General features: G+C 41.3%; 1 protein-coding gene across 7 annotated transcripts in view; it reads left to right on the forward strand.

Moving 5' to 3' along the window:
• Positions 1–13,846, forward strand: part of KAT6B (lysine acetyltransferase 6B) — a 197,283-nt gene that overhangs the window by 109,761 nt on the left and 73,676 nt on the right. For all 7 annotated transcript variants that reach the window (XM_054035324.1, XM_054035330.1, XM_054035331.1 and 4 more), the window contains 4 exons: positions 2,753–2,861; positions 8,089–8,204; positions 8,466–8,547; positions 11,689–11,821. In XM_054035324.1, the coding sequence (XP_053891299.1) occupies positions 2,753–2,861; positions 8,089–8,204; positions 8,466–8,547; positions 11,689–11,821 (440 nt within the window). The remainder of the gene's footprint in view (positions 1–2,752; positions 2,862–8,088; positions 8,205–8,465; positions 8,548–11,688; positions 11,822–13,846) is intronic.

A 13,846-nucleotide genomic window follows, 5' to 3' on the forward strand; every position in this document is an offset into this window, starting at 1 on the left:
ATCCTTTCTTCAACAGAGGCTGGTACCAGCTGCTTCAGAGGAAGGTGCAAGAAACCCCTCTAGTGGACAGTTATGGAATAACGTGTCCTCAGAGAGAGTTTTCTCCTATCTAATATTTAGAGCAGGGGTCGGCAACCTTTCAGAAGTGGTCGCCGAGTCTTCATTTATTCACTCTAATTTAAGGTTTCACGTGCCAGTAATACATTTTAACGTCTCTTTCTTAGAAGGTCTCTTTCTATAAGTCTATAATATATAACTAAACTATTGTTGTATGTAAAGTAAATAAGGTTTTAAAAATGTTTAAGAAGCTTCATTTAAAATTAAATTAAAATGCAGAGCCCCTTCCACCCCCCCGAACCGGTGGCCGGGATCCAGGCAGTGTGAGTGTCACTGAAAATCAGCTTGCATGCCACAGGTTCCCTACCCCTGATTTAGAATTACCTTATGCCTTGAGGCTTGAGGGTCTTGGTCTCTTCCAAAGTTCTTATTTATTTTTGTAATAGTTATTATTATAGCTATACAAATGCCCAATCTTTATTTGAATTTTGCTGAGCCCTTAGCCTTAGTTGTATATACTGGCAATGAGTTCTCACAATCTAGTTGTCTCTGATGTGGAATAGTAATTTCCTTTTACCAGTTTTGAATTTGCCATCTTCAATTTTATTTAATATCCCCTTGCTCTTGTCTCATTAGAGATGGTATTGTATTAAGTTGGAGTAAGCTTAGATGAGAGGTGTTGTGGTAGTTGGGCCTACCAATGTACTCTAATTGTAAGCCCCACTGTAAAAGGTATGTAACAGTTCATAAGATGTCACAACAACCTATAACAACAAATGGTGGTGGGAACAGGTGCAAGAAAACCAAACAGGAAAAACCGAATTAGTCCAAACAAAAAAGCCTGCTGAGATGGTTCAGGGACTATGCTGAAATCATGCTTGGTAAAAATAGAACATGTGGAATTGAAAATTAATGAACCAAAATTAGTGTGTTAGATATTAGGCCTAACTGGTGGACGAAATAATGAGGGAATGGGCTATTCCACTCATCACTCCCTTTTTGGGTCTTTAAAGAGACTCTGGGGGAAAATACAAAAAGAATAGATTGAGGCTAGTGGAACAAGCTTCACCATGATGGCCTCCCCCCGCCCCCCTTCTGACACCCCGGACCTTGTTTGTCCTAATCCTGAGGGATGTCCTAACTAGATAGAGCCAGAGAGCGGGATCCAGATGACATCGCTACCCCTATCAGCTCCAGCTAAATCCCACACACCACCTGAGATGAAATGAGATTGGACTTTAGCAACAGCTCCCGCCCGTCGCAACTAGCTTCTTCTCTTTTCCCATCTCAGATACTCCCATCTAAGAGACTGTCAAACAAGGGGTTTTTCCTTCTTAAAACTCTCTCCAGCTAATGGGAAAGGGAACAAGGGATGTTGCTAAAATGAAAGCCTCATTCAATGCTTTACATTTTAAATCAGGGTTGGGCAAACTACGGCCCACGGGCCGGATCCAGCCCATCAGGGATGGCCCCCTGTGGTGCCGTGGGCCCCGCGCAGCTCTCAGAAGCAGCCGGCTCCACGTCCCTGCGGCCCCTGGACAGAGGGGCAGAGGATTTCGTGCATTGCCCTTGCTTCCAGGCACCTCCCCCTGCAGGTCCCATTGGCTGGGAACGGGGAACCGTGGCCAATGGGAGTTTTGGGGGAGGTACCTGGAGGTGCGGCAAGGGGCTCTTCCTGAAGCGGCGTGGGGCCGGGGACAGTGCAGGCATGCAGGGAGCCTGCCCCAGCCCCGGTGCGCACCGCTGCCACCCCGGAGCCGCTTTAGGTAAGCAGCGCCGGGCCAGAGCCCGAACCCCGCCTGCACCCCCCCCAACTCCCTGCCCTAAGCCCCCTGCCTGCATCTCGAACCCCTCCTACACCCCAATCTCCTGTCCTGAGCTCCTTGCTGCACCCCTCCTGCACCCCAACACCCTTCCCTGAGCCCCCTCATACACCCTGCACCCCAACCCCCTTCCCTGAGCCCCTTCCTGCACACCCCACACTCCCTCCCGCACCCTAACCCCCTGCGCCGGACTGCTTACAATTTCCCCACCCAGATGTGGCCCTGGGCCCAAAAAGTTTGCCCACCCCTGTTTTAAATGCTTTCATTGTTTTTCCTTCTCCGTATCTTTAATGAAAGGTTAAAAATATTTTTTTAATGCTGTGTTTGCAATGGTACTAAGCAGGCTGAAGCCTGTGTATACCAAACCCCAGACCTTGTTTAATACTGTTTAATGTTAGAAGGTGACTGGGTTATGTTAACACATTTGGCCCATTTATTCTAGCTAAATTGATACAACTGAGCACAGGATGGGTAGTTGCTCCTGGCTTTTCCACTGATGTGACGCAACCTTGAGCAAGTCATTTCACCATTTATGCCACTGTTTTCCCCATCTGTAAAAGAAGATAAACGATCTTAACTGGATTGTGTTTGGGGCTAAATGAACATTTATAAAACACTTTGATACTACTATGATGAATGATACTATTGAGGCTCAAATATAAGTTAATGTAAGGTGAGAGAGATGACTACAACATAATATCGATTAGAAAAAATTAACTTCATATACCAGAATAAGTGTCTGATAAACCAAGAAACTAACATTTAGAAAATAAAATGAAGGTAAATTGTCCTCTGATTTTGAGGAAAGAGGACTGGAATACCACTTTTTGTGTAAGAAAAGTAACAACAATTTGTATTTATTTTTGCCTTAGCCACGAGCTGATCCCATTCCAATATGTAGTTTCTGTTTGGGGACTAAAGAATCAAATCGTGAAAAAAAACCAGAAGAACTGCTCTCCTGCGCAGACTGTGGCAGCAGCGGTAAGTTGGTTCTACTTGCAAATTGTACAAGAGCCATCTGTAAATCTATCTTTTTGGTCATTGTTCAGCATGTAAATTTCCTGTTACAGTCAAAAGTAGTCTTAGGCCAAGCTTTTCACACCTGGATAACTAAAAATTAGACTCTTAAATTCATATTATTCATTTGGGCCTGAATTTCAAAGGAGCTGACTGACTTCAATGGGTTTTGAAAATTGGGGCAAAAGCTTTGATTTTAGAAACCTAACTCTGGCATCCATGTTTCAAAATCTTATCCATCATCTGCAAGGCTATCAGTTTGATGCATTTCATAAGCACTGAGTTATAGTATTTAAAAGAAGTTGGGGTCGAGGATAGAGGAATTAGATATTATCTATACTGCTGTAGATTTTACATAACATCTTATTTATTTTTATAAAAAAATATATGGATGAAAATACAAATAATATTTTTTTGTAAATGACTTGAAATATTAGCTAAGTGCCAGTATACCAGTTTCCCCATGTTTATCCTGAGTGGGGGGAGGAAACAATTTGTGGACTGATAATGCATGAAGATTAAAACTTTTTTTTAACATTAATTATATAAATACTGTATAGTCATGCATCCCTGCAGATTGGAGGGAGACTTTCAAAAGCACAAGGCCAGTTAGGCATCCAACTTGCATGGAAAGTTGATGTCCTTTGCACCTTTGAAAATCGTCCCCAGATGTCATATGATTTTAAGAAAAGTTGCTTAAACTGCTCATTATCTCTCTTCCTCCTCTCAGTGTACAGTGACCCATCTTCCTCTTCTGACCAGCTCCCTGACAGCTTTCTCCTGGTCACCACACTTTCCCGTGCTGCTGGCTCCATGGCAATTACTCTTCTTCCAAAGTTTGCGGCAAACTTACATTTGCATTCTACCTCTTAGCATAGAATTCATAATCTTTGCTTTGTATGTGTGAAATCCAGAGTTTAAAAGTACTTTACCCTGAGTTAACTTAATCTTGTACGATATTGTGACAACTTAGTGTTTATAGCAAGTAATTTTGGAGCAGACCCATAAAGGACTTTTAGATAGCTGCTCATTTTCCCAAAGGACTTTTCCCATAGGGTTCTGTTCTGTCACCTCTTGGTCAACATGTATATGAGGTCATTAATAGAATTAATGAGGTTTGGCTGGTCATTGGAGACATAAGTATGCAGATAATACTCAGCTCTTACTCTTCCTTTTTGTCTGGATCATTCCTTGCTCTGCCGCAGACTTCCTATGTAACCTTGGGCAAGTCGCATATGCCTGGTCTACACTAGAAAATTAGGTTGGTTTAACTAAGTTGGTCAGAGATCTGAAAAACCACACCCTGAGCGCTGTAATTAAGCCATCCTAAATTCCCCCATCGACCTAGCTAGCACCTCTTGGGGAGATGGATTACCTACGCTGATGAGAGAATCCTGTCTGTTAGCGCAGATAATATCTATACTGAAGCACTACAGTGTAGACAAGCCCTTAATCTCTCTTTGACTTGGTTCCCCATCTGTAAAATGGGGATAATAGCACTTTCCTATCTTATAGGGTGTTGAGGATAAATGCATTAAAGATTGTGAGGCACTCAAATTACCACAGCGATGTCTCATATAAGTATCTGGATAAAACAGGACAGCATAGAATAAAATGTAGACTTCTATAACTAAGAAAAGGGAAATTTTCATTTATGCAGGATAAAGTTTTGCCATTATCCACTTCCGAATTGATTTGTGTCACCTTGCGACAGACTTCCATAAGCATGTATCCTAATGTATTTACACCATACAGTAAAGAAAATTGCTAGATTTTCTATATTAGAAAGTTCATGTTTTCTTTAACTGTTTGTTTTATTTGCGACTTACCAAATTCTCTGTGCTTTCTGTCAACCCCAAATCTAATATTCTTTAGAAATGAACTGGATTGGTACTTAGTTTGTTACACTGGCTTTTTTGCAAACATGGTTTGCATTAATCAGGATGTAATAAATATCAGCTATTCTTCCATTATAAAACAATCTCTGGCAGTTCTAAGAAGCATTAGAATTGGAAGCCTTGACTTTCATGGATCAGCTTCCATTTGAATTAACACTGATACATTCTCTCTGCCTCATTAAGACTAAATTATCTTTAATTAGTTCCTCAGATGTATTAGATATACAAAATGAAATGTTGAGACTGCCAATCAGATCACCAGATGGCTAAAGTTTAGTTACTGATGATTTATTAAAATAAAAACCAATCTCGGAGCACCATATAAACAGAAAAACTTGACTGTGTGGAGGTTCATTGTAATTCGACTTGTGATTTGCACATTGCAGCATGCCTACAAGCAGGTTCTTCTGTACAGGGGTTAAAGAAACTATAGGAATAATCTGCATTCTTGCTGGACAGAGCAAGTCTATCTGTGAAACTGGGTTTCAGGGGTTAATTGCAATGCCTATTATCGGTGTGTGTTTTTCTATGCTCCTCTGCATTCTTTGTTTCAGTCACATGCCGTTTCATACGGGGGTTCTCTGACTCCAGGAAGAACTGAGGGAAACTTTAGGTATGCATGGGAGGGAGAAGACTCCTAAAAGGAAGGGGAACTGGCCCTGGGGTTTGTTGGGAACCAGGTTTCATCTCCATTTCCCAATCATGTAGGGCCTGGGTGCACTAAGGCGGCATATTCTCCCTCTGAAGTGACTGTAATCCTCCATTCATCAGGAGGGTTCTTTTAAAGAGGCCATTCAGAGTTGAAATCTTGGGGGAGCTCTGTCCTGCTCACTGCTGGTCTTCTCCAACAGAGTACATATAGAACTAGCTAGGGCATCTGGTCACCCTGCTCCTGGCCTTGCTAATGCTCCTGTGCACTGTAGCAGGTTTATTGTTCAGCTTTGGCAGTTTCCTAATAGCCCTTTGATCCTCAAGCTGGCTGCCTCTCACCTGTGTAGAGGAAGGGTCCTATTGCTTTTGCTCCCCACTGCACAGCTGAGAAGTGAAAGGTGCCAAAGAGCTTTGGAGAGTGGAGCTAGTGTCATGCAGACTCATTTTTAATCAGTCAGTTTAGGACATGTTTGGAAAGAGGACAGAAGGAGATAGTTATGCTGGAGGTGGGGAAAAAAAGGGGAAGAGAAGATGTCTGGAGGTTGAGGAGGCAGGGGAGAGTGGGATCTAGAAAATGTGTACAAATCTAAGTTAAACTGAAAAGGCAAAGTGCAAAAAGTCAGAGGCATGGGGGTCTGGGGAGGAGGACAGAAGAACAAATCAAGAACAGTAGGGGACAGGGCAGAGGGAGAAAGGGTCTGCAGGGCATGGGACAGATAACTTCAGTTAAGAGAATGGGGATTGGAGCCAAAAGTAGGGATAGGGAGGGCTGCCTCCCACTCTCTGCTCATTTACTGGCCCATGTCCCATTTTTTATTCCAAAATACTGGGTGAGGGTGGTTGGTTTGGAAGGAGGAATGAACAACTAAGAAACCTCCAGCTATTAAAACATTTTTACTTGCATCCTGACTGTGACAGGTGTCCTGATCCTTTCTGCTTAAAAATAAGGGCACTCTAGTGAATAATTCTCTTCCATGTAGAAGACCATTGGAAGCAAGTGATATGTCTGAATTGCGCAGCATAACAGGAATGGTGGAAATAGAAGACCACAAAGTCTTGGAAACTCAGGATATTAACATTTCTGGATTAGCAGGATAATAATTGCTTGTCTGTTACATAATGCTTATTTTCATAGTTCTTTAAAAATAACTGATTTGTCACAAAATCACTCAATGGTAATAAATCTTTCAGATGTACAGATGAGGAAACTGAGGCAGATAGGTTGAGACAATTGCCATAGATGATAAAGAGGCAGAGAGAGAGAGCCTAAATTAGAATTTGAGAATCAATTAAAATAAAAACTTCTGTCTAAGGAATCTTCTCCTCCAGCACCTGATAGTTTAAAACTGGGTTTCTCCAACTGCATTGCTACTTTGGAGCAAAGCTGCTTGAAGGATTATGGAGTGGCGAGGTCGTCCCTGAGATAGTCACATCCCTGCCTGTTGGCGGGTTTTAGAGATTAGGACAAAGATAGGAAATTCTTTTATGCTTTATTCAATCTAGCTTTTTTGTGATGGTTTAGCTCATCTTCAGGTAAAGAGATTTACAGCAATCTAACTTGGAGGAGGAGACAGCCTGGATCACATGGCCAGTCTCTCCTCTGAGAGTGTACTAATAAATATGTACGAGAGCATTCCTTGTGACTATGACAATGCACCTATCTAATAATAGTGATGAGTTAGTATGGCTCCAAAGCTTCTTACCATCCTGACAATTTGTAGTCTGATGGCCTTGTTCATCAATGTGGGTACAGAATTGGCAAATTCTTCTTCCTTTAAAGATTTGCCTTGAAAGAATTAAGGGTGATTACTGGTGAGGTCATTGGCAATAATTGTTCAACCAATCCTGAAGAAGAATACCACTGCATTTGCTGAGGTGCCTGATCATTTGCATTCTTTGAAGGAGGAACTGACTATCTTAACCATGAGAACTGTGTCTCCTCACCAAATTTCACTCCCCATGAAGGAGAGGCGTCCATTTCATAGGAGGTCATGGGTCAGATACTCCTTATTTCTGTTTGAAGCCAAAGATTTTTTTACATATAAATATCTTATTACATTTTTTATTTTACTGTTGCCATAACACATGTGTGGTGTAGGACAGTTTAAGTAGTAATATAACTAAAATGAAAGGAATATATTTATATAGTTCATTAAAAAATATATTTTATTAGGTTTTCCATTGTGCATACATTAAAAATACTGTAATCTAGTTCTAAAATTTAGAAATTTATTAATGCTATTATATTAAACTTTTTACGTTATGGTTCACTGTGGCTACTATGAAAGGGATGCATTCAAGTGTATGAAAAGCATTTTTTTCAGAATCAGTGATAGTTTAATATGCTGTGGAGACAGCCTGGACAAGACATCATTCAGTTTCAGGTGCTTATGGACTTATTGACACATTATGATTACAGTAAATGCAAACTTTCCATCTCGCCCCACATTAAAGCATTCTGAGCAGCTATTTCATATCCTCTTCAGAAGAGGAAAAATAAGTTGAGTAATATAAAGTTCTGAGAATAGTTGACATTGGCAGGGTTCTAGTGATGGAAAATGCAGTGGTGTCATAGCTGTTGTAGAACACAGGAGTTGGAACTCTATTAAACCTCAACACATTTTAAATACTCTATTTTGCAGGGCATCCATCATGTTTGAAATTTTGTCCTGAGTTAACAGCAAATGTAAAGGCCTTAAGATGGCAGTGTATCGAATGCAAGACATGCAGTGCATGTAGAATCCAAGGCAAAAATGCAGTAAGTTTAATATTTTAATCGCACCGTGTCTTTTGAGTTCGTGTTTGCATATTCACCCATATTCTGTGGGCTAGTCCCTTCAGCTTTACAATTTCAGGCTACTTTAAAAAGAGTAAAAATATAAGCCTCTATATAATGTAATAAGCTCTGTAATCACTGTTTTCAGTTTCTTTTTTTCTCTTACTGTCAGATTTAAAGATACAAAAAGTAGTGACGCAGAATCTCTAGAAACTTTGTATTAAGCCTTTTTTTCAATTTCAGGATAACATGCTCTTCTGTGATTCTTGCGATAGAGGGTTCCACATGGAATGCTGTGACCCACCACTTTCCCGAATGCCTAAAGGTGATACTGAAAACCTTTCTTGTACTAATGTATTAATTAGACCAGATGTTCAAGTGCCAGGTTAGACTTTCAGCACGTATAGATTACTTAGCAGTATGGTCCTGAACATGAAAAGCAAAGCCTCTTGAGCTTGACTGTTCCTAAGATTCCTTCCTGCAAAGTGAATGACATTCCTATTGATCAATTTTATAACATGAGTTGAGTCACTGAACTATTCATTCAGAGTGAAGCTGTTGGGCAAGGCCATAGCTGACAACATATGGGATATACACACTAGAACATATCAGGGCACATGGAGAAAGCCTCCTTTGTGTCTTCCAGAGGATATCATTGTAAAAAGCCATTTGACAATCATGTGGTCAGAGTTCCTCTCTTCTCTCAAAGGATCTCTTTCTCCATCTAGGATTATATGTACCGTATTTAATATCTCATTTTTTTGTATCACTGCTGATCACTGGTTTTTCTTATATTTCATTATTAAAATTGCTCCAGATATAAAGTTTTTGTTAAATAATCAATAACCTTTTTCTTCAATAATCAATATTTTTGTATTCATTTGCCCATCTTTAGGCTTGGCCAAGTAAGGTTAGGTTGTTGTTAGCATATCTGAGTCACCATATTTTTGAAATTACAGCTAGATGTAATCTGGCCCTTTTTTTTTTCTCAAGAGCCATTGATGTAGATGGGTTTATTAGGCCTCCTTTTATTTTGTAAAATGTATAAGCTGGTTAACAGTTTGGAAGGGAGTTTAGAGAAGCTGAAAATAGATGTGAACATGGCAAAATTATATATTTAGCAGTGTTATAAAGTTTGGCCCCACCTACACTGGGAACAAAAGCATCCACTACTGTACAACCTTCTTTAACATAATTACTGTTGACAAGGTTCTAAAACAATTTGCCTTACCAAACAGTGCTAAAAGAAACCATGCTATAGTCTGCTGCCACTGTGTGTGACATGGTTTAGCTTCCTCCAGAAAATTTTTTGGGACAGTGGTTAGGAAAATCCTGCTACTGTTAATTGTTTCTAAGCTGTATCTCCTACCTAGGCTTCACCATCTACTAGTGCTTGCATAGTCTAGCAGAACCACGTTACCTGAAATGGCTTTCAAGAACTATCTTGAGAACTATTTCAGGATCTTGGAATTGAACGGTATGGAAAAGGTCTGACGGGCCCATAGGAAATGAGAAGTGGGGAATTTTTAGCACTGCAGCCAGTATAAAGTACACTGAGCATATCTAGAACCTGGAAGCTCCAACTGAACACACATGTTCTGAAAAGAACGAAATACTTTCAGAGAAGGAAGCAGGACTGGTGGGAATCAGCGGGGAGGGGGAAGATGCCAGGTGCTACGGGAAGAAACCCAAGAGGGCAAGCTACAAAGGGTCTTGAGTCAGCAGGTTTCAGAAGGATAGCCATGTTAGTCTGTATCAGCAAAAACAACGAGGAGTCCTTGTGGCACCTTAGAGACTAACAAATTTATTTGGGCATAAGCTTTCATGGGCTATAATCCATTTCATCAGATGCATGGAATGAAAAATACAGTAGGCAGGTATATATATTACAGCACATGAAAAGATGGGAGTTGCCTTACCAAGTGAGGGGTCAGTGCTAACGAGGCCAATTCAAACAGGGTGGATATAGCTTATTCCCAACAATTGACAAGAAGAGGTGAATATCAACAGAGGGAAATTTTACTTTTTGTAGTGCTAATGATTGTGGACGTGGCCCATTCCCAACAGTTGACAAGAAGGTGTGAGTATCAACAGAGGGAAAATTACTTTTTGTAGTGACCCAGCCACTCCCAGTCTTTATTCAAGCCTAATTTGATGGTGACAAGTTTGCAAATTAATTCCAGTTCTATTGGAAATTTCAGTTTCTCGTTGAAATCTTGTTCAAGACTATTTTTGAAGTTTTTTTGGTTGAAGAATGGCCACTTTTAAGTCTGTTATTGAGTGTCTCAAAGCAGATTGTAACATCAGCTTGATAAGTGTTGAATTAAGGCATCTTGTTGTGCTCTCAGCAGAGGGGTTTGTATGGTGAGAAGCCTAATGATTGTGTTCTCTAGTGTTCTTCTTCAGCCTCACATTGACTGATCCGGGAAACCTAAATGAGGGTAATTAACAATATGAAACTGAGGGTATGTCTACACCACCCAGGTTACTGTGCGGCCACGTGGGCAGTATAGACATGCTTTATCGCCGGGGGAGAGCTCTCCCGGCAATTTAAAAAAAAAACACCAGGCCGGCAATAATGCTACCACCGCTTATTAGGGGGTGGGGTTTTTTAAATTGCCGGGAGAGCTCTCCCCAGCAATAAAGCATGTCTATACTGATGCTTTTCAATGCTAAAACTTTTGTCACTCATGGGGTGTTTTTTCATACCCCTGAACGACAGAAGTTTTAGCGCTGAAAGTAGCAGTGTAGACACAGCCTGAGAGAACATAGACACTGAAGCTACAGTAAAACTCTTCACATACATCACCTCATTTTCAATTGAAAGCTTGGTCTAGTACAGGGGTCGGCAACGTTTGGCACGCGGCTCGCCAGGGTAAGCACCCTAGCAGGCCGGGCCAGTTTATTTACCTGCTGACGCGGCAGGTTTGGCCGATCGCGGCCCCCACTGGCCGCGGTTCGCCGTCCCGGGCCAGTGGGGGCAGTGGGAAGCCGCAGCTAGCACATCCCTCTCCTGCGCCGCTTCTTGCCGCCCCCATTGGCCCGGGACGGCGAACCGTGGCCAGTGGTGGCCGCGATTGGCCGAACCTGCCGCGTCAGCAGGTAAATAAACGGGCCCGGCCTGCTAGGGTGCTTACCCTGGCGAGCCGCGTGCCAAACGTTGCCGACCCCTGGTCTAGTACTTCCTGGATGGGGAGAGGTCTGGCAGTAGAAAGAGGGGACATGTTAGAATCCTTCTGCTAGTGCCACTCTCCCATGATCCATGTTGCTATGGGAAAGGGAAAAGTGTCCTTCTGAATTCTAGAGAGAGTTTCTCTTCCCTTCCCCCAACCATCCTTTTTGCTGGAGTAGAACTTGTTGGCATAATGCACCTGAGGTGTAGCTTTCTATACCTTGGGTACAAACTGGACACACACCATATGCATGTACAGTTAAAACAATTTATGTTTTTTCTTAATCAATGCAGGGATGTGGATTTGCCAGGTCTGCAGACCAAAGAAGAAGGGAAGAAAGCTACTTCATGAGAAAGCTGCGCAAATAAGACGACGATATGCAAAACCTATTGGACGACCGAAAAATAAACTAAAGCAACGAATGTTGTAGGTTCCCTTTTTCCAATTGACTATAGTGTTCTTGAAAATGTAATACAGTGAGATTTTAGGTGACAGTTTATTTAAAATTAAACTACTGCTTTTGCTGAGTACTACAGCCTGAAAAAAAAAATCACATGCGTAATCTTCAATGTAATGGAAAATAATTAAGTACAGTTGGTATTTCTGAGCCTTCTGATGGCAGCAAAAAGTTATCCTAAAAGTTTGCATCGCTTTAAAAAGAATCACTGTTGGATCCAGGGAAGGAATTAGACTTAAATTCATATGTGAACAGTGCCATTTCCCAAATACAAGTGGTGCCAACAATCCTCAATAACAAATAGCCATATGATCGATTACTTTAAAAAGAATAAAAATCTATTATACCTGGGTTATCTGCACAATCCATATCAAATGGATGATACACCAATAAAGTGAAAAATGCAATTCACCTCACTCCAAAAGATGTCTTGCAAAGTTTCCTGCAATTGATTTGTCACCTATTCAGGAGACTGTTCTGTGCTGAGTATTTATTTGCAAGAATATGCTATTTCAGAAATGCTGCTTGCTATCTCCTAATATTGGTACAAATTCCCTCTTAATCGCTATAAAATCCCTACCTACAACACAAGCTCCATAATGAGTCAGTGCTCAGTTCAAGCCCCAGAGGTATCCATGAGACTGAGCTATTGAGTCCAGAGTTACTTTGGAAAAATAACTTTTTTGACCTTTGCTGCTGCTAAGTAGACGCCAGTCAGGAGGGGAGTGGGCTGCAGTTCCTCATGCTTTTCTCCAGCCCGTGGGATATTTAGTGTCGGAGAGAAGAGGAACCTGTAGCACCTTTGGCACCCACCTTCCCAGTGAATGTTTATGTAACAGAACACAGACTTGTTGGACATCTTAAAGCTGGAGGGAGGGCTGTTGTAGGTGGAGGAGCTATGTCTCTTGTCCTTTTTACCATCTTTTCATGCTCACACACAAGAGAAAACAGAGCAAAGCAAGAAACATCCATAGCATGGACTAAAAAGACATCCTAAAAAAAAGGCAAAATGTAAAGCCATCTCATTGATTCATTTCATCAACTTCGCAATAAGAACATCTGTGGCAATCACTCATACATTTCTTGTTGCAAGAGTGAAGTTCAATGATGTATGCACACATTGATTGCCACATCTTGACACTATAGCATCAGCTTGCAAGGTCTAGAGCACATGAATTACTTTTTGCTCATCTAATAATGACAGTTACTATTTAGGAATTAGGTGCTAATGTTAAAAAGTAGATTTATTTGTAGCATCCTCTATGGGAGCTCAGTGACCTTCTGTCCAACATTGTGGTGTTAGAAGGAGAAGATGATTGTGCAGACACTGCTGCATAGTTAGAGTGAATAGATCTCCTGTTCTCCAGGATTGTTCTATGTTTTTGGCAACCGCATCAGTAGGTTTTAGGACCAAGTTCAGCAGATCTGGGATGATGATCACTCAGTTGACACCTCCATTTCACAATGAAGTTCCTTTGCCATCCCCTTTCTCCACTTCTTTATTGCTGTACTACCGTGCTTCAGGTTGTACCCTGGATATTCCCACTATTGTGGCAAAATCAAAGAGAGAGGTGACGATCAGAGAGGCAGGTTGATGAGTTGGTAGCACATTGGGCCCAGCAGAGAAGTTGAGTCAAACTTTTGCATTAATGTTGAATGTGAGGAATGGGTTATTTGAATCTGCAAAGCGAGATGATAAGGATAGTAGCATGTCACTGTCCAACACATGTTCCTACCTTTGCCCCCGCATGTGCCTTTCAACGCTTTTCTCCAGTGCTATTCATTTGTACTTTTGTGACTCTCATCACTGTACTGTAGGAGAGCTTCATAATCATTAATGAACTCTACTACTTGCCCCAGTCCTATGGCCCCTATCAAATTTTTCTCTACACACCTAAGACCGTCCTAAGGTTTCTTCACTCCACATTGTCAAAAATCTACTATTCACTGCCTAAAAACTTGGTTAATGCAGTGTTAAGGTTGACTGGCAGCAT

Source organism: Malaclemys terrapin, chromosome 7, assembly GCF_027887155.1.
Source record: "Malaclemys terrapin pileata isolate rMalTer1 chromosome 7, rMalTer1.hap1, whole genome shotgun sequence".
NCBI lineage: Eukaryota > Metazoa > Chordata > Testudines > Emydidae > Malaclemys > Malaclemys terrapin.